Source organism: Triturus cristatus, chromosome 6 (assembly GCF_964204655.1).
Source record: "Triturus cristatus chromosome 6, aTriCri1.1, whole genome shotgun sequence".
Taxonomy (NCBI): domain Eukaryota; kingdom Metazoa; phylum Chordata; class Amphibia; order Caudata; family Salamandridae; genus Triturus; species Triturus cristatus.
In genome coordinates this window covers 298,611,572-298,633,135 of record NC_140589.1, presented here as the reverse complement: position 1 = coordinate 298,633,135, position 21,564 = coordinate 298,611,572, and the positions used below count along the sequence as shown (strand labels likewise).

The 21,564-nt window shown below is 43.9% G+C and overlaps 1 protein-coding gene across 2 annotated transcripts in view; it reads right to left on the bottom strand.

Annotated features, from left to right (window-relative positions):
- NBAS (NBAS subunit of NRZ tethering complex) overlaps positions 1-21,564 on the bottom strand; it is a 2,067,161-nt gene that overhangs the window by 1,285,611 nt on the left and 759,986 nt on the right. For both annotated transcript variants that reach the window (XM_085610668.1, XM_085610669.1), the window contains exon 25: positions 1,366-1,539. In XM_085610668.1, the coding sequence (XP_085466794.1) occupies positions 1,366-1,539 (174 nt within the window). The remainder of the gene's footprint in view (positions 1-1,365; positions 1,540-21,564) is intronic.

Sequence of the window (21,564 nt, the reverse complement as noted above, 5' to 3'; positions counted from 1 at the left end):
ACAACGGTAGGGTGTTCCAAAAGGCCACTTGTGAACGGAGCGAGTTTATAGTTCGCACCACATTCCTGTCAATAGTGTCAGCGGAGGACCTATAAATTTGTATCCCAAGGTATTTGAATATTGTGGGTGCTATTCTGAACTGTGCTGGACCAAAGGCCAAACCCCATGTATTGAGGGCACTATTGACATGTGTACTGGGCAAAGGCAATCCTCCAAGCTTGAATGAAAAGTTGTATTTACCAAGTACTCCAAGTGAATGGCATGTTATACAGACATCCAAGGCCAGTAGGTATAGGTCATTGCTAGGAACAGTTGTTGTTTGGGCAATGATCCTGTGTTGACCAGGTAGCTTTTTTACTTATTTATCTAAATTGTAAAGTACTAGGTGTAGGCCCACCCAGCTACTTCAGAGTGCTTGGGGTGGTTACAAAACGGACATGTGAACAGCAGAAAGAAGGAGGAAATACATGGATAATAGGATAATTAGTAACCATGTTCGATGATCATCAGTCACAGTTCTCCAGTCTCTGCAGAATTCAACTGAAGGAAAATACAAAAGGTTCAGTTTTCAGAAGTTTCTTGAATTGTTTGTGATTGGGTTCAGATCACTCCCCATTCTTAGTCCTTGAACTCCCAGGAATTTGCTTCTATGTTTCATCCATTGCTCGTCAGCTGAGACAGTGGGAACCATGAACTGACTACACCTCTCTCCACGGTACCCCAGCAGTGAATGGGTCCATCATCAAGCTAGTGAATCCTGGTACCAAGGCTTCAACAGTAATGGAGGCTTCCGTGGGGCGGCTAAGGTACTTAAAAAAGAGGCAATGTTAAAAACGAGGTTGGCTCACCTCTTCAAAGCAACACTTGTGCACTGTTATGGTTACTGTTGTCCATTACAAACAATAATGAAGACAAAAACAGTCATTCGGTCCACCATAATATATCTAAAATCCATGTATGATCAAATTACACCAGCTAAGGGCATGCAGAAAACCAGCCGCTTTGGCTAATTGCTCCAATATCAAGAGACATCCCAGTGACTAGGCGTCTAGTTATACACAGAAAGCTATGTAAATGACATGTACATTTCTGTATTAATTCCTTGAAGACATTGCTATAAATTACTGTTAGTAATAAGCATATAAATTCAAGTTACATAGAGATTAGATATACTTTTTACCAAAACTAAGAAGGCTTATCGTTTTAGCGTTGCCATCAAGTGATGGCTATGAGTCATTAAAAAAGTAAGCAACCAATACCTTAAGTAATGAGGCATAAATCCGTGTTCTGCATACTCAGCTTTGTAACGAAAATGTCCTCAGTTACAGATCAACAATTGCATTAAAGAGACTTGATGAAACTTACATCTGGTTTTGAATTCTGAAAAATCTTTAAAGGAAATTTCAAATCTTCTTTTGCAAGAGTCACTAGATATTCCTTCATGAGTTCAGTGGCCGCACACGGAGTCTGAACCTCACAGCGATGAAGAAATGGCATCATCCACTGATAGGCGTTCTTAACATATTTTTCATCAGAGGACTGTAACGAAAAACAGTGATTTGAATGAGGAAAATAGGTGCCAAGCAGTGCTTACCGACATCACATACTCAACTGTGTCCTGCAAGAGTACACATCCAATGACAGATTTCTGAAAATAATTTGTTCGTATTTGAAGAAAAAGGTTTTGCAGTATGTCCTACAAACCTACAAATTGTGCATGAAACAAATAAATTACATACATTCATTCATGCATATGATTAAACAAATCAAATACTAAGAACAAACAATTTGCACATTAGCACCTGCAAAATATGTCTTGTCTTAGATTCATGGTCCATGGGCAGGCCTAAAAGAGTGAGTGAATGTGTGTCTCTAAATTTTGGGGTGATGCAAGTATCCTGTATTTAGCATAGTAAATTAGCCCTTAATAGAAGTAAACGGCAGGAAATCACAATTAAATGTAGACATGAGGGGAGATATGTAGAAATATGGGTATCGGGGAAGGAGGGATAAAATGGTTACTGTCACTTTCCATGGCATACCCCAACTGTCTGGACATCCCCACCATTTCCCTTAAGAAAATGCTCTTCTCTTCGTATTTTCTACAAATAGTTACAAACTGCCATATTTAATCCATCACAGACTCAAGAGGTTTGGATGAACTGTGATCAACAGTGGTTGTCCCCTATATGCAATCTTTCTCACATCCCTATCTCCAACTGAAGAAACGTTTTCTTCCTGGGTTGCATACGAGTATGTAAATAGACAAACTTTACATCAATAGTCAACAGAATAGCCTGCCATACCTAGCGGCTATGGGAGGGGACCTGCCATATATCGTAGAAAATTATTTCACAGCGAGACATTGAATTAGTCATGGCCCTTAGTTAAAATAATAAAGTTGATCATCAAAAGTTGAATACATACAGCATTAACAAAACACAATGTGTTTTGTACCTTTTATTTTCCAGTTAGGTATTATTTCAGCATCGTTTGTCAAATAAAATAAATACATTTACAATTGTACACATACTTCAAAACGGTTCATAATATCCACGCTCCTTAACCATGATGAGAAAACGTAAATGTGAGGCATACAAGTTAGTGAAAATATATAACGGGGGCTAGACAATTTGTTTTATTATACAGTGTAATAAAAACATTACATTTAACAGTTGGTAAAGGTAATTGGCCCAAAGGAGTGGGACTTCCTACTTGGATATCTGTCATGACTGCCGTACATATTTTTGTACGATTTAGGGAAACTGGACTATTGATAAACAACCTGATTATTCTGACGAATAACCACAACTAATTCATATCTCCGATTGAAATAACACTCTATAATTGAAATCCATAGTCGTCAAGACAGTTATCTACTTCCAAGGATAAAAATATTTTCTGCAGAGTCAGCTTCCTGAATTTACATTTGCAAATAATGAACTTTGCATTATAAACTAAAATGGAATTTAAATCGACATTTTATTGGAACGGTAAAGCTTGTTAAGGGAAAGCCTGACGGCATTTTCAAAGATTGCTTCATTCCCTTTTTGTCCAGGATTGAAGGAACATACTTTCTGAAATTCAAATTTGCATAAAAAGAGGGAATTTGTGGAAAGACAGAATTAAAAATGAAACAACATCATATCCCACACCCAGTGACCACCACTAGTGACTTATTACTAGTTATTGGATATACATCCTAGTAATCCAGTTATGAAGAAAGTTATGTTTGGTGAGTGCAGCATGTATCCCACCATCTACAGGAGCAGCACCGCTCCTGTCATTGTTAGAGGTCTATGGCATGACCATTAAAGCGCAAAACAAAAGGCTGGAGGCATTGCGATCCTCCAATGGGAATAAGTGTATTGCTGCTTGGCTGCTATTAAGGGATCCATGATGCATCTATGAAATTATAAATTCCTACATAATAATGGCCAAGAAGAGCAAATTTGCTGTATGTGTACATAGTCAATGAAGCATCAGAAAAATATTTTGCAACCTTAACTGTCCAGGTGCTTTCAGTCTTTGTTTGGTGGAACATAGGCAACACTGGTGGGATTCAGTAAACATAGCGGATCTTTGTCACAATGACCATAACAAGAGATGGCTGAACTTGAAAAGAACTAACCAACTGGTTCAGCATAATACAATCTCTCCATACGAGAAAAGATAGGCCAGATTAAGTAAGGGGCAAGTATATTCACGTACATATTCCACAAGACCCTTTAGAAAAGATTTGACAAAGGTAAAGACATATCTAGAAATTCTATTAAAATGCCCTGCGTGTTAAATCAATATGCAGCTGCCAGTTGGACCAAGTACACAACCTTACAATGCTATCAAGGATGAGGGCATAACTAGCCAACTCCCACAAAAACATTATGGTCCTCACACCCTGTTTATCCTTATGCCTATAAGCCCATCAAGGGGAAGGGGCTCCACTTCGTCCATACAGAGGTTCTCTAGGTCTTGATATGCAGGAGATATAGCCCCATGATTGATAGCAGGACTGATTAACAACATCTAAAAGATAACCTTTCCACAGAAGGACAAGGAAAAAATCAAGGCCAAAGATGTCAATCCCTAGTGTGGTTTCTGAACATCTTCTAAAGTGTGCTGCAGTGGACCCATGATGTGAAAATGCAACCACAACTGACATTTGTGATGCCAGGGAGTTCAACTCTGTGATCAAATATGTACTGCCACAATTCTTGTTCTGAAGAACTAACCAGTAAATAAATTGAAAAACAAGGCTTTTAGTAGAGTATTGTGCCCAAAGACCCAGTTGAACCTCTGGGATTTTGATTTGCTGTAATAGTTTAAACTTGGAAGCATTCTCTCCCTAACACAGACAAGTCATGATCCACTAACCCACTGGAGCACAAATCTAGGATTCCCACTATAACATTAAACTATAAATGTAATGCTAACAGCATGAAAGGTTTCAAATACTATGACATTAACATCACAATCACCTCCCTGAAAGAGACATGAACTTTGCATAATGAGGTGGGAACACAGAGCCTGACCCACAGAAGCTTGTTGCTTTGCTTGCACGTCAACACAATAGTGTTTCGTGAAGGTGTGTGTTGTAGACCATGTGGCTACCTTACAAATATCTTCTAAGGGAATGTTTCCTAAGAATGCCATGGAAGCCCCTATTTTGCGTGTGGAATGGGCTCTAGGGGGAACCGTTAGTGTGCGTTTAGCCTTGTGGTAGCATATTTGGATACATTTAACTATCCACCTAGCTATCCCAGATTTGGAAATGGGGTTGCCTTTATGTGGTGGAGAGAAAGCAACAAACAATTGTTTTGTTTTGCGGAATGATTGGGTTCTGTCAATGTAGTAGAGAAGGGCTCTTTTAACGTCTAAGGTATGAAGAGCTCTTTCAGCTACCAAGTCTGGATTTGGGAAGAACACTGGTAACTCTACTGATTGGTTAAGATGGAACGGAGATATGACTTTTGGAAGGAATTTCGGATTTGTTCTAAGAACCACTTTGTTACGGTGTAATTGTAAGAATGGTTCTTGTATGGTTAAAGCCTGGATCTCACTTACCCTTCTGAGGGATGTGATAGCGATAAGGAAAGCCACTTTCCATGTAAGGAACTGTAGCTTGCATTTATGCAGAGGTTCAAATGGGGGTTCCATGAGCCTTGTAAGAACAATGTTTAGATTCCACACTGGAGAGGGTGGTAATGTGGGAGGAATAATCCTTTTTAGTCCTTCCATGAAGGCTTTGATCGCAGGTACTCTAAAGAGTGAGAAGTGTTGTCTATTTTGTAAGTAGGCTGCTAATGCTGCTAGGTGGAGACGTATGGATGAGTATGCCAAATTACATCTTTGCAAGTGCAGTAAGTAGCAAATGATGTCCTGGATGGATGCATCCAGTGGGTTTATATGATTGTTAGTGCAGTAAATGGCAAATCTTTTCCATTATGCAGCGTAGCAGGCTCTAGCGGTAGGTCTTCTGGCCTCTCTTATAATATTCATGCAGTCTAGTGGTAGGTTGAGGTAACCGAACTCTAGGACATCAGGAGCCAGATCGCCAGGTTCAGTTGAGCTGGATCTGGGTGTCTGATTTCTCCATGGTTCGTTGTTAATAAGGACAGGGAGCGATGCAGTTTTTGGTGTGGAACTAGCGAGGGTTCCAGTAGTGTTGGGAACCCTGGCTGGCGTGCTCATGTGGGAGCCACTAGGATCAGTTTGAGAGACTGTTGCCTGAGCTTGCGTACCACTAATGGAATGAGTGGGAGAGGCGGAAAAGCGTACACAAATCTGCCTGACCAGTTCATCCATATCACATTGCCCTTTGACTCCAGGTAGGTTGGGCATTTTGCGTTTTCATGTGTGGCGAACAGATCTATGTCTGGTTGGCCCCATTATTGGAAAAAGGGCAGTAGGACTTGGGGAAGTAGTTCCCATTCGTGGATCTGTTGAGTTTGTCGACTTAACAGGTCGGCAATTCGATTGTGAACCCCTGGAAGGTGTTCTGCAAGTAGGTATATTTTCTGGGGAATGGCCCATCTCCAAAGGTTCTGTGCGAGCTGGGACAGCTGGAGAGAATGTGTGCCTCCTTGTTTCTGTATGTAATACATGGCTGTCATGCTGTCTGTCCGGATGAGGACAGATTTTGTTCTGAAGATGTAGTTGGAATGATTTTAGTGCTAGGAACACTGCTAGTAGTTCTAGGTAATTGATATGGAGCACTTTCTGTTGAGAGGTCCCTTTGCCCTGAGTGGTGTAGCCGAGGAGATGGGCTCCCCATCCTGTGAGCGATGCGTCCGTTGTCAGCACTATGTGTGGAAGAGGCTCTAGGAACGGCCACCCTTTGGAGAGGTTTGTTCTGTTCCACCATTTCAGAGAGCGATGTGTGCAGCTGTCCACCAAACCAGACCTGTAAGTTGTCTGTGACCCTGGTTCCACTGACTTGCTAGACATTCTTGCAAGGGACGCATTTGAAGTCTTGCATAAGGCACAATGAAGATGCATGATGCCATCATGCCTATGAGTTGCATGAACACTCTTGCTGGAAGAGAGTGTTGGATTTGGAATTTTGTGATAAGAGTTTGTATATTGGCTTTCCTGGCTGGGCTGGGATATGCTAGTGCTGTGGAGGTGTTTATGGTGGCTCCTAGATACTGATGTATGTTAGAGGGTTGGAGATAAGATTTGGGATAGTTTATTGTGAATCCCAAGTTGCGTAAGATTTGGATGGTTTGGTGAGTGTGTAGAACACATTTGTTGAATGACTTGGCTTTTATTAGCCAGTCGTCCAGATACGGGAAGACATGAATTTGTTGCCTTCTGAGATGTGCTGCTACTACTGCCAGGCATTTTGTGAATACTCTGCGTGCGGGTGTTACCCCAAATGGAAGGACTGTAAACTGGTAGTGTTGTCCGTCCACCACAAACCTTAAATACTTCCTGTGGGCAGGATGTATGGGAATGTGGAAGTAGGTGTCCTTGAGATCTAGTGTGGCAAGGAAATCGCCTTGTTGCAGTAGTGGGAGCACTTGTTGAAGAGTAGTCATATGGAAATGATCGGAGTTGATATACAGATTTAGGGGTCTGTGGTCGAGTATTGGTCTTAGACTCCCGTCCTTTTGCGAGATTAGGAAGTAGAGTGAGTATACCCCTGTACCCTGATGTTCTAAGGCAACTGGTTCTATTGCGTGTTTTTGAAGCAATGAGAGAACCTCTTGTTTGAGGAGCGTAAGATGGTCTGGTGACATGGAACGCTGTTTGGGTGGTATATGTGGGGGGTAGTTGTGAGTTCCAGGCAGTAACCATACTGGATAATTTGTCTTACCCACTTGTCTGTTGTGATGGAGTTCCGGACAGGTAGGAACTGTTTTAGTCTTCCCCCGACCGGAGTGGAATGGTCTGGGGAGCGTGGAGGAAAGTCAATGTTTTGTGGCAGAGGAGGTACGAGTGTTGTTATTACCACGACCTCGCCCCTTGTTGTTGTTTCCTCTGTATCCACATGTAAAATATCCTCTACTGGGGGATGTTTGTGTAGCGGGTTTGAATGTAGAGGAGGTGTCCACTCCCATATTTTTGGAGGGTCCTCTATAGAAGGAGCGCCGAAAGGAGCCACGTGGTTGGGGAGACTGTAAGGCTCCCATGGACTTAGCCGTCTCTGTGTCCTTCTTCATTGTTTCAAGGGCAGTGTCTACTGCTGGCCCAAAGAGCTGTTCCTGATTGAATGGCTGACTAAGTATGATAGTTTGTACCTCTGGCTTAAAGCCTGAAATGCGTAGACACGCATGTCGTCTAAGGAGCACACTTGTGTTAATTGCTCTAGAGGCGGTGTCTGCACCGTCAAGCGCACATTTAATTGCTGCATTTGAAATAAGATTTCCCTCCTGGACAAGGTCATTTGCGTGGGTCTTATACTGGTCTGGCAGATGTTGTAAGAGAGTCTCTAATTGATCGTAGTGGGCCATGTAATAGCGTGCTAGTAGGGCTTGGGTGTTGGCAATACGCCAATGATTAGCGGCTTGTGCTGCTACTCTTTTGCCAGAGGCTTCTAACAGTTTGGATTCTTTGTCTGGGGGTGGTGTATCTCCTGGGGTTTGGGAGTTGGCGCGTTTCCTAGCATTAGAAACGACCAAAGAATCCAAAGGGACTTGCCCTTTGATGTAGTTAGGATCTTCAGGGGCAGGCCTATATTTCTTTTCTATCCTTGGGTTGAGAACCCTGGCACGAACGGGGTCTTTAAACACTTCGGGGGCGTGTTTTATGACTCCTTTAATCATGGGTAGAATTTGTACAGACTTTTGAGATTGCTAGAAAGTGTCTAATAGGAAGTCTTCCTCTGGTGCGTCTGAGTGCATTGTGACGCCGTGGTAAAGTGCCGCTCTATTTAATAATTGGCCAAACCCCAGGTGATCGTCAGGAGTTGATGGTTTTGAGGGATATGGCTGAGGGTCAAGCATGTCTGGTAGAGGGAATGCCCAATCATCCAGTGGTGAGGTGTCTGGATCCGTGAACGGATCATTAGGGTCACCCCCACCCCCTAGGTCATCATCATCATCCTGTGGAGGTGGTGTATGTGATGGAGAGGATATAGGTAAGGGTGGTGTAGGCAGAGGGGGTTGGATAGGAGGCAGTATAGGAGAGGAAGGAGGCATAGGGAATGTTGCAGAGTCTTTCCTGTTTACAGGAACTGGAGCAGGTGGTGTGTCCAGTTTCCATTTTTTACAGGGCACTGCGGTGACATGTCCAGTCTTGGGGTTGATATAAATCTTTTTCTGCCTTGAGTCGATGGGATCTGGATGAAAAAGTTCTTGTTCTTCAGGAACAGTCTTTGGTACCGATTCCTTTGGTTCCGATTGAGGTTTTGGTTGATCGGTGGATTGTTTAGCTTTAGGAGGCGTATGAGAGTCCTTAGCTGTTGGTTTCGGTACCAATGATGGTTTCGGAGCCGAAAGTGTATCTGTGAGCTTGGGAACCTTCGGTGCCGGTTTATCTATTGGCCTTGGTGTTTTCGGGGCCGAAGGCGTTGGAGCCGATTTCGGTGCCGAGTGGTCTTTTGTCTTCGGTGCCGAGGGTGCCGGTTGGACAATGACATGCGGTTTGCTCGGTACCGAGCTACCGGAAGACTTATGTTTCTTCGGAGCCGAGCCCGGAGGCGGTGCTTCGAAAGGGTGTTTTCGATCTCGACTGGGGCCAGCAGCCTAAGTCTTGACCAATGCCTTTGGTTTTGGTGGGGTTGGGGCAGGGGCAGTAGTACTCACACGTTGCCCAGGAGTGATGGGGTCGTCTGAGTCGTCTGCTTCGGAAATTATTTGTAAATCTTCGAAATCTTCGGAATCTTCTTCCGGGACATCGGGGCCTTCATTAAAGATGTCCTCTGGTTCCAGAGCTGTTCTCTGTGCCATGATGTGTCGTCGAGCCCTTCGATCTCGGATGGTCTTTTTGGATCGAAAGGATGCGCAGGCTGGGCAGCTGGACTCGTCATGTTCAGGTGATAGGCACAGGTTGCAGACTTTGTGGTGGGCACTATGCGGAAATTTTGCTCCACACTGGGGGCATTTTTTGAAAGGTGTCCTTTCCATGAGCCGTAGACCTCACGGCGTGGATAGGCCCAGCAGCCCGTGTCGACGTCTGGAATCGAGCCGATGAAATCGATGTTGAGAATGAAGGTGCTTCGATGTTTTGTGTGAAGATTTGCGCTTCGAAAATCTTGGAATTGATATTTCCAACCGGAGCGGAAAAGTTGCATCCGAACCCAATGGCGGAAAAAAACAATCTAACGATGGAGTTGATGCCCATGCGCACTGTCGTCCAAGGGAGGAGTCACCTATCTCGTGACCAAAGATTTCTTCCGAAGACAACAACAACCTGCAAGCATCCGAGCCCAATACCTGATGGCGATCTACTATCCCAAGTGTGTGATCTGCAGCTCATATGCCTCGAACCTTGTTTTCTGCAGCACTGGATCTTTCATAGATTCATATGATTGAATCGGAATGGCAAGCACAATCACAGTCAGAGATACACAAACATTGGATGGATGGTAAACATATCACCTCGTTGAAAAACATGCTAAAAGACTGCCTGTCCTTTGCTGACTCTCTCTGTACCACACCTAGGTATTAGTGCTGAGTTAATGTGTGTAATTCATCTTTCTGTCAAGAATATATGTGCTATCAGCACTTCTTCTACAAATAGGGCTAAAGAATTTGCGATACTTCTTGATGAGTGCACCTTTAATGGGCTTTGGAGATCTGGCTTTCTTTTGAGTGGCAGACGGAACTAGCCGCCTCTACATCAAGATAGCCCCCTGCTTGAACAAGTGTTGGACTCTTTGCAGATGGTCAAAGGCAACCAGTCTTGCCAATATCTAGATTGTGAAAGTCTTTTTTTTTTTACTGTAGGTATATCCCATGTCAACACTTTTTCAGGCATTTTAGTGTATTGTCCTCCAGGCCCCTCGGGCAATTTCTGTAAAGCACTTCCCGATACTGTTGCAGGATTGGCCAGCTCTCTCCCCAACTTTACCGTTCTTGGGGATCTCAACCTACATTTTGATGAGGCCTCAGTCTCATCTGCTTCGGAGGTTATTGAAGGGCTAGAGATGCTTCAATTCAGACAACTAGTTAATAGGCCTACCCACAATAAAGGCCATACACTTGACCCTATTTTTTCCAATTCCTCTGGCTTATTGGTGAATGATCCCACCCCTCTACCCTGGTCCGACCATTCCCTCATCCTTTTACTTGGACAGCGCAAGGCGCTCCCTTGCTAGCTGAGAAAAGCATGAGGCTTGTATGCCTCTGGGCAAAACTGTCGACTGAATCATGGACAACCATTTTGGAGGACACCGTCCCCTCCATAGATTTTAACCCAGTAACTGCTAATGACAAACTCAACGAATGGTTAAAATCATCGCTGGACATGACTCTGACAAAGAGACGCACTCACAATAAAACAGGAGCTCACCATAATCTCTGGTATATGCCAAAACTGCGGGAACTTAGGCAGGCTAGTAAGAAGCTAGAGAGGAGCTGGTGGAAAGATCCTACAGCTGCTAATAAAATGGAATATAAACTTGGAATAAGGACCTATAAGCTGGAAATGAAAGCAGCCAAATCTGTTTACAATGAAAAGAGAATTACTTCAGCAGCAAACTGTCCCCGTGAAATATTTAGAATTGCCAAATCACTTTTTACTCCTCCCTCCCCCCCCATTGTTATTGCAGATATTCCCCTACGGTGCAATTTAATCGCAGAATTTTTTAATGATAAAACACCAACTATTTACAAATCCTTTCCTGCAGCACCTGCTCCCCAGACAGAACCTCCATCGAGTCCCTCCACCCACCTGTTAGAAACAATTCCACCATTGAATTTATCCTCACTTAAGGGGATCCTAAGCCAATTGAAATCTGGAGCACCTACTGATGTTGCCCTCCCTAGTATCTGAGACTGTAGCCCCTGTGATTTTAGAAGTGATCATTGCTTCTCTAGGAAAGGGACTAGTACCTACCCTTTGGAAACAGTTAGAGCTCTTTAAAAAAACCTAGTCTTGATCCAGAGATACTAGCTAATTATCGCCCAATTTTGTTCCTCCCAGGAATAGGGAAAATGGCCGAGAAGCATGTAAATTCCACCATTTCAACATTCTTGGAAAACAATAATTGTTTTCACCCCACTCAGACAGGATTCAGATCCCAGCAGAGTACTGAGACCACACTTGGGGTAGTGGTGGAGAATTTGAGAAAAATTCTGGATAGTGGGGGCTGCGCTGCACTTATTCTGCTCGATCTCAGCGCAGCCTTTGACACAGTTAACCACCAGCTACTTATTCAAAGGCTCAGGAAGGTTGGAATTGTGGGCTCCGCATTAAAATGGCTACAATCCTTCTTAGAAGACCGCGCTTTTGTAGTCTTTGAAGAAGAATCTACCTCAAAGCCAATGCCTCTTAGATGTGGGGTCCCTCAGGGCTCGTCCCTTACCCCTACTCTATTTAACGCTTATATGAGCTCCCTGGCGGAAATATTAATACCCTTTGGCATTCAGATCGTCATGTATGCTGATGACACTCAGTTAGTGGTGTCACTCAGTCAAGAGGACAACTCAGCCCCAGGCCTGGCACTATGCTTGGAAAGAGTCTCCTGGTGGATGGACAATTCCTACCTGAAACTTAATGGAGCAAAGACAGAACTGATTCTCCTGGGTAATCATACCACACGGAGAATAGCCTCCTCCTGGCCTAATTGTCTTGGACCGCCCCCCTCTCCCAAAGCCCAAATCAAGAGTCTTGGAGTGAGGGTAGATCACAATTTAGACTTTAAGGAGCAAGCACACAAGGTAGCAGCCTGCTGTTATGGAATATTAAGAATGCTTAGAAAGATACTCCCCCTGCTCCCATCTCCTGCTAGAAGAGTACTGGTACAGGCACTAATCTTGTCTCGCCTTGATTATGCTAATGCTCTATATCTTCTACTATTAAAAAGTTGCAGATTGTGCAAAACTGTGCAGCGCGGCTACTCACTAATTCCTCAAAACGTGATTCGGCCAAACCCTCGCTTACTGCACTCCATTGGCTGACGATTCATGAAAGAGTTCCTTTTAAGGCTGTATACCCAATTTCAGATCCCTCATTCAGTCTTACCGCCCTTCCAGGTCACTTAGATCCGACAACAAGCAGTTAGCAGCAGTTCCAATAATAAAGAAAGCACAAACCGGCGGTCGCGTACAGTACAACTTACCTTTGTGGATTCGCTGTGAACCAAACTATCTTACCTTCCGCAAGCTTCTAAAGACCTTCTTATTTCCTTAACTCCTTCAAACTCGAAGTGGTCAGTATTAGCGCTGGGATACCCCCGGGTAGCCATGCGCTCTAGAAATGCCTTTTCATTCATTCATCCTTGCTTTCGTCAATGTGAAACACTTGCCTACGTCTAAGGTGAGTGGTGCTCTTTCCATTTCACTGACTGAACATTGAAGAAAGTCTTTATAACTATCAGTTATTTGAGATAAATATCAGCGAGTACCTTAAGAATGAAGTGAGGGTCTATCCATATAAAGGGATCTTTAATGAGGAAGTCTAGGATTTCACTGACTCTCCTTTGTGAAGTGAGCACCAGTAGCAGTGCAAGAAGTATTTTTCTTTGCACACTTTGTGTATTGGCTTAAAAAGATTTTTCATCAACTGTGCCCACACTGTATTAAGTTGCCACTAGGCTGGTGGTCATCTCCAACAGGAAAAGCCCTAATGAGGCTTGATAAACTTTATCACTCAGTTGGTCCACAGGGAAGGTCTGTCAGCGCTATATTCAAAGCGACAATAGTTGCAAGACATGCTTTTATTGATGCATGCTTCAAAACCTGACTGCATGCATTGATGCATGCTTTAAACGTACCAAGTACAGCAGTATTTGGTGATGCAAACCAGACAGTGATTAAAGGCCTTGACCAGAGCATCGTTCACAAAATTGTTTCCACTTAACCATAGGTTTTTCACACCAGCTTCTGTTTTCACCTATGTACTCACGGTACACATAGAACCTTTAGTTTTTTCTGCTTACACAGGTTGTATCAAAACCATGTTTTGGACCATATTCATGGTCCCCTGCTGTGACTAAATGTGTTTCTTATCCTTAGGTGGACCCACTTCCAATAAAGGTTATTACGGTAGTGTACCGTGTATTTGTGGCTTGGTATGAATGATTAAAGCAATAGCTAGCCACCCTTTCCCAAAGGGTATTAATAGGGACAATATGATCATGACGAAAGCCACTGGATTGAGGTATGTGACAGAAACTAGTTGATCACACTTAAGGGCATAGGAGTGATCGTTACTCCAACTAGCCTGTTTTAATGAGTTTAACCTTGCCAGCGGACCCGTGAATAAATACTGATTTAGGCACTGCCTAGGAAATTTTAAAGATTACCTCACATAGATCCCACATCCTTGGCCTGTAAAAAGCACTTAAGGAAAGAGGTCACAGAATGCCCCAACCCTCAGAGTGTTGGGAAGAACTCTATGATGAAGCATGTCACTGGATAACTCAGTGAGTGAGAATTCCTTTAAGAAAAAGGTCTTCCCCTTATATCCAGTGGGCCCACCCTAGATGACTTGAGGTTGACCCTCTCTTGATCGTGACACTGTATATGAGTAGGGTGAGTCAAGACCTCCATTTACCTCTTCCCTTCCTCTCCTGATTTTTACTGCATCCAGATGCTCCTGCCAAGCTGGTGGGAGAAGCAATTTTCCTCCATACCGCGTTGCTCCTCCAAATCCGCTTGAAAGATAATCCCTTCTTCTTTACAGATGTTCTTCAATTTTACCTTTAATTGGGTTGGACTTAGGCAGGGTCAAAAGGACCTTTGTTCTCAGCTTGCTATGTATCTAGCATTTTGGTTATCAGCTGCTGCAGCACTTAACTTCATGAGGGTGTTTAGGCAGCAGTTTTGATGGAATGCCTCTGAAATAAAAGTGATCTTGGAAGATCTAGCTGGTTGCCTCACCGACAGAGCTGTCATTGATAATGCAGAGATGAGGATGATGCAGATATGAGGATGATGTAGAGATGAGGGTGATTTAGAGATGAGGGTGATGCAGAGATGAGGATGGCGCAGAGATGAGGATGGCGCAGAGATGAGGATGGCGCAGAGATGAGGATGGTGCAGAGATAAGGATGGCACAGAGATAAGGATGGCGCAGAGATGAGGGTGATGCAGAGATGAGGGTGATGCAGAGATGAGGGTGATGCAGAGATGAGGGTGATGCAGAGCTGTTCGGGGCTATTTTCTTCAGGGCATTGAAAAATGTGGGTCAGATATCAAAGGCTTAGACATTAACAGGTCTGCAGATGATGTTTTAGATGAGAACACTGCATTTATACATACCGCCTCAGAAGAAGGAACGCAACCTATGGCAGTTTTCCTTTCCAGTTTATTCCGCATATTTTGAGACGGCGCTTTGGTGAATAAAAGCACTGCATTTGAAGCATTTTTAGCAAATTTTCTGAGATTACTCTCTCTGGTAAGCTTTTTTAGGGAAATACGAAACAATGTCCAATCCATCCACTGAATAGTGGGACTTCTAGCTTTGGGTCTTTGCAGCAAAAAACAGCAGTAAAGCGTAGGGTTTTTGTGAAAAATGCTCTGCATATCTTACAGGCTTTGGCTCTGTATAATGGATACAAGCAGCATATACAGTCGTTAAGAGGTGCTAAGCATGGAACTTGTTTCCCACATAAGCCTTAAGGCCTGAAGAGACTTTTTTTTTTGTTTTAAATGATTCAGATATGGCTTGTTCACACTCCTGAGATAACCACCTTAGATAAGAAGTTGCCTTCAGGGTAGGATAAGCAGTGAGTTCTTGATGACAAAGTTGAATAAAAAGACATATCCAAAAAAACGAAGTAGCGCTCCAGGGGACTTCCTTCACATACAATGTAGGGTAGTAATCTGAGCATTGGTGGTCTCTGAAAGAGTGTTGTTCTCTTTGCTCTCACCCTACTGGTCAAAGTTCAAATCATTTTTCAGTGAGGTGGTTAATGGACTACTAAAGTGAAAATGTTTACATTCATGCAAGCTGATTTCACATTACACTATTTAAGATCACTGTGGGGACTTCCAGCTCAACTATGGGAATTCAAGCATACGAACTTATGATTGTTTCAGTGCTGGAGAAACCTGCGACATAGTATATATATACTATATCGTCTAAGACAGTGCAGAAAGAATTATTCAGATTGGGCTGCGATTAAAAAATGTAATAGATTGTTAGAGTAAAGAGAGAAAAATAAACATACTATGTATGGGAAAGTAGGTTTAATTCAATTATCCACAGTAATTGGGGGTAGAACAAAGATAAACACTAGATATGGTGGAGGTACATTTAACCAAGCACAAGTACTGGGGGCACAACGGGGAAACTTAGATGACACAGCTTTCTAGGAGACTAAAGAGGATGTGGGAGTGAGTGGAAATACCCCAACTCTGGAAAGCCAGAATGGACCGAGAAAATTGTGATTACAATAAAACGAGGGAGTTATGGGAGAATCGAGGTGTTGACTGAAAGTAGAAAGAAGGAACATAGGGAGAGCAGTGGACATTGGAGAAAGTACCAACAGAAAGACAGCACAAGTAGTTATTTCCTCTAGCAGGATGCCTCCTCAACGCTCTGATTAAAATGCTAGTGCCTAGTTCTACTTGATTAAAGTTAACGCGTTATTCATACGTCCAAGGCCAACACGTATCCACCCAAAGGGGATGCTTTGTAGCCACTTTATAACTCAGATTCTTTTGATCTATTATCCCCCCATACATCTAGGTGCCTCTTTATGTTTGAAGGTAAACACTGACATCCCCACTCGGCATCTCCACCTCCATCATACTCCCTCTTCATTGTTTAGTCCATATGTTTCCATGAGATCTCTGATCTTCTCTCTGTTCCTGCTGTGCCTGCACCCAACTGCACTACTGAATATCAACGACAACAAAATCTTGATAGAAGAATATCGAGGACGGAATACTGATGGGCAAAATGTTGAAAGGCAAGAGCATATAACGTAGTATAGATTTACAATTCCAAATTCCACATCTATGTACCTTGAATATATATGTACCATATGGGTACATATATGTGGAGTAAGCCACCAGTATTTCCAAGTAGAAACAGGCTCGCATTTCATGGAGCAAATAGCAAGTGGAATTTATCGAAACATGGCACGTACTGGCAACACGCGCCTTCCGCAGACAATTCCAAAAATCTTGGTGAACAGTGACAACAGAAATGACAAACAGACAAACAGTGAGAACAATCCCCACAGCAGCACATACTTAGTCTTTCTTCTAATTTACATACAGAGAAATCATAATGAAGAAGCTCATATTTTTCTTAATTTATGCATCATATATGTGGAGTTAGGTATAGAACATTTAGACCTACTTAGTTGCCAATATTGTTTTCTATATTTTGTCCTCAATATTCTCTTTCAGCGATATTGTGGGCTCGATATTAAGAGTGCACACCACTCCTGCCATGCTCACTAACCCTCTTATGGTACCCTACTTCTCCATGGGGAAGGAGGGTCCTCTTCTTTGTTCAGAAATTAATATCAAACATTTCCCAGTCTCACCATGACTTTGGTACTTCTTTTGCCCTCTACATCCCATATAAGTGGTCTGATCCACCTCCACGAATGGAAGAGAGAACCAGCATTCTCAATCTGCCTCCCTGCTTTAAGCTTTTATGCCCTCTAGATTGGGTGTCAAAGGTTACGCAACCGAAAAGTACCAGAGGGTAATGCTCTTGATCCTCGTTTACATCCTGCATACCAATTTATATTGCTTGGTTCTTCTCTGTATTTGGTACGAGGCCAGCAACATTACAGCTCTGCTTCCTTGAACAAAACATGCACATTCTTCCTTCTGACTGTCACTTCCTACTAGTTTGAAGGATCTCCATCCAGGTCAGTCATTTCTAACTACTTGCATCCACTCTGCTGTGGCCTCTTTGTTAGTTGAATAGATTTAAGGGGCTGAGGTCAAATCACATCTTCTCATTTTGGGCAGGTATCCAGAGGTATATTTGTAAAGGAGTTCTCTACTCACTTAGTATTCAATCCCATTAGGTAGTTCAAGACGTTCCTCTGCAGGAGGTCTTTCAAAACCATTAGCATGTGATAAATTGGCCCAGTTGTGGCATCTGGTTGTTATTCAACTTCCCTACTAATCTTCAGTAGCAGTAGGTTCTAGAGTCACAATGCCACAGTAAAGACCATAACAGAGCTCCTCAGGCAATCTAGGTGACACAGCCACTGTTGTGTCATGCACAGTGAAGACCACAACAAGAGTTCTCCTATCCCAGGAGTGACAAGCTTTGTATATATACCTAAACGAGATCTAAGGTCTAAAAATACTTTAATGATCTTGTGCCCTAGATTTAAGAGACTCAAATGAGGGGTGGGTGGGGTGGGGGACTTGTAAGTGTGGGTCAACAACTTGAACTGGCCTCTCTTCTGGATTGGTAGCCAGTGTAGCTTCCTGAGGTGGGGTGTGATGGTATGATGTTGATCTGTCTGGGGAGATCGAGGATGAGTCTTGTTGCTGAGTTTTGTATTGTCTGTAGTCTCTTCAGGAGGCGTGCAGCGATTCCTACATATAGTGTGTTCCCGTAGTCCAGCCTGCAGGTGACGATGGCCTGCATGACAGTCCTTCTGGTGCTGACTGGGAGCCACCTGACAATCTTGCGGAGCAAGCGCAGGGTGTGGAAGCAGGCGGATGAGACTGTGTTTACCTGTTACTTCATAGATAGCTTGCTGTCCAAGATGATGCAGAGGTTGCAGGCGTGGTCTGTCGAGGCGGGGGATGGGCAGAGTTTAGCAGGCCACCATGCGACGTTCCATGCCAAGGTGTTGTACCCAAAGATGAGGACTTACATCATTTCAGTGGTGAGCTTAAGACAGTTGTCCTTCATCCAGTCGGCAACATTTATCATACATCTATGGAAGTTGGCTCTGGTGGAGGGGTTTTCTGACATCGGCGTAGGAGATGATGTTGAGTCCGTGTGATCTGACGGTGTTGGCCGGCGGGGGGTGGGGGGTCATGTACATGTTGAAGAGGGTGGAGCTGTGTGACGATCCTTGGGGGATGCTGCAGATGATCTTCTTGGGTTCCGAGGTGAACGGTGGTAGACTGATACTCTGGGTTCTTCTGGTGAGGTGTGAGGTGATCCATTTCAGGGCTCCTCCCTGTAATTCCGAAGTGATTTAGTCTGTTGATCAAGATGTGATGGGAGACGGTGTCCAAGTTGGCTGCAGAGTCCAGGCGGACGAGGGCTGCTATTTCGCCGTGGACCAGGACGGTCCTAATGTTGGTGGCTGCGCTCAGGGCAATATCGGTGCTGTGGTTGGCTCAGAATCCAGATTGAGAGGGGCCCAAGAGGTTGTGTTCCAGGTGTTTAGTGAGTTGCTGGTTGATTGCCTTCTCGAAAACCTTTGAAGGAAAAGGGAGCAGTGAGATGGGCCGATAGTTCTTCGGTTCTGCTGGGTCAGCGGGTGGTTTCTTCAGGATGGGCCTCACTTCAGCATTCATCACTTTCTTGAGATCGTTGCCAATTTTCTTGCTCCCGATGTTGAAGACACTGTGGGGACAGGGATCCGTGTGTGCTCTCTCGAGTGCACTGAGTTCATGATGGAGATTGTGGTTTGAGTTGTGAGAGGGTTCCAATGGGTGAGCAAGTGATTGGGGTTTGTGTAATAGGTGTGAGCAGGTTGATGCTTCCGGCAGAGGGGGTTGGGGTTTTAAGTTTTCATAGATAACGGAGATCTTATCGGGGAAGGAGTTTGCCAGGGTGTCACAAAGTCCTTGGGAGGATGTAATGTCATTCCCGGTGCTGCAGGGTTGGAGAACTCCTTCAAGATGGCGAAGAGCTCCTTGGTGCAGTTTGTACTTGTTTCTATGTGGTCTGCTAAGGCGTTCTTCTTTGTTTCTTTCAGGAGGCGGTGGTGCTGGTTTAGTGCTAACAGGAAGGTGGTTTGATCTCCTTTCTCTTTGCTGATGCGCCACTTCCTTTTTAGTTGCCGGCAGTTGCATTTGATGGATTTCAGCTCCACAGGGAATCATTTGTCTCTTTTAGCAGGTCCTTTTGGATTTGGCTGGCATGGCGGGGAAAATTGTATCTGCATATTCTGCAATCCACTAGGAGAAGTTCTTCGCAGTTTGTTCTGGGTTGGATGTTGTGTCTGGCAGGTGGGAGTTGAGAGTGTTTTTCCAATAGCCTTCTGATATCTTTTTCCAGTTTCTGTGTGCGGCGCTAGGGGGTATGCTGCCAGTGTTGGTAGATTCTGAAATGCTGAAGTGGATACTGCAGTGGTCGGTCTAGGAGAGCTGTGAGATGTGGTTTTACTTGACTCTGTCGCTGGATGTGAAAATGGGGTCGAGCGTGTGACAGGGTTCAGTCAGGTCTCTGTGAGGAAGATGACTTCCAGGGTGAGGGATGAGAGTGTGTCCCAGATCTCCATAACATGTTTGCCAAACGATCATGTGATGAGTAGATTGCACTGAAGTTGTGCCGTGGCAGTTTCAGTCGGCGTGGTGGACGCAGTCGTGTTTTCCTTTTCTCCGTTGATTACTTCCGTTTTGCAGGTGAAGCGGCAGTACTAGCAGGGTAACAGTCCTCTGGTAATGCAATGAGATGTGCGGCAGCAGTTGTTAATGTCGATGCTTCCAAGATCCAGAGCTTGGAGGTATGAGGCAGTGTAGCTGCAAGGGGTAGAAGAACTAGGGGTCCTGGCACTAAGCGCAGGCCAGGTACAGACAAGTGCAGATGGGCTTGCCTTTGGTGTGCCAGCAATGCACCCTTCATTAAGTAGCTCCTGGGAGGGGTGAGAGGCTCTGGGAGGCAGTGGACGGGGCTTGCGGCAGAGAGCAGCAGCAAAAAACTGTGGAAAACAATGGGCAAAGAGACACAAGAGGGCAAACAGAAAATAAAACACAGATGGCAGAATAAGAGGGACAGCGAGAGGCCAATAAAGACAATAAAAATAATGATTCGGAGGCACAACGAGAGGGCAAAAATGGCAATAGCGACAATAAAGATACAGATGCAGACCGAGAGGCACAACGGTTAGGTCCTAGGAGGGGTGCTGGGAGGCAGTGGGCAGGGCTTACGGTGAGGAGTGGCGGCAAACAAATAGCAGGAAGCAACGGACAGAGAGACATGAGAAGCCAGGCAAAAATTAAAGCACGGCCAATAAAGACAATACAAATACTGATTCAGAGTCACAATGAGAGGGCAGAAAAGAAAATAGAGACAATAAAGATACAGACCAAGAGTCATAATGAGAGGGCAGAAGAGGGAATAAAGACAAAAAGATAATAAATATACAGGTGTAAACCAGGAAGCAGAAAAGGTAATAAAGATACTAAAGATACAGATGCAGAACAAAAGGACAGCGAGAGGCCAGAATAGACAAAGTAAAGCTTACAGATTCAGGGTACAGGACAGAGGCAATACGGGAGAGCAGCAGTGGGGGGAGCTGCCACTAGGACCTTATTTTACCTAACTAAAGAGAAAAAGGAGACAGAGTAGACTGCATGCAATACCTAGCTGGGTCTCTCAGGTTCTGAACCCTGCTACCCTGTCAATTATTTATTTATTTTTCATGGTGTACCAGTAGTATATTACTCAATTACGCAAGCGCATTGAGATCCTCACCGGTGAGTAGTGAGCTCTACAAAACCCTGATTGATTGATTGATTGAATAGCATGGTACATAACTAATGAAAAGGTGCAATAAATTAAGTTGGGATCGAAAAGTATACAAGATTAGTAAGGAAAAGAAATATAAATAAGTGAAAGAAATCATATAATTAATTACCTGTAGATGTACAATGAGGTCAAATTAAATAAAGTCTCATGTCTTTACTTTCTCAATAAGTAAGAGGAGGGAGCCCGGACACCCAATATCACACCTAAGTCAATATGTCATACACCAGAATGGCAATGCACAGATTCTAGGCAGTCCAACTCTGTAAACGCAGACAAATGCAGCAAAGAGTCCGCTATAGACTAGTAGATCATTCCATA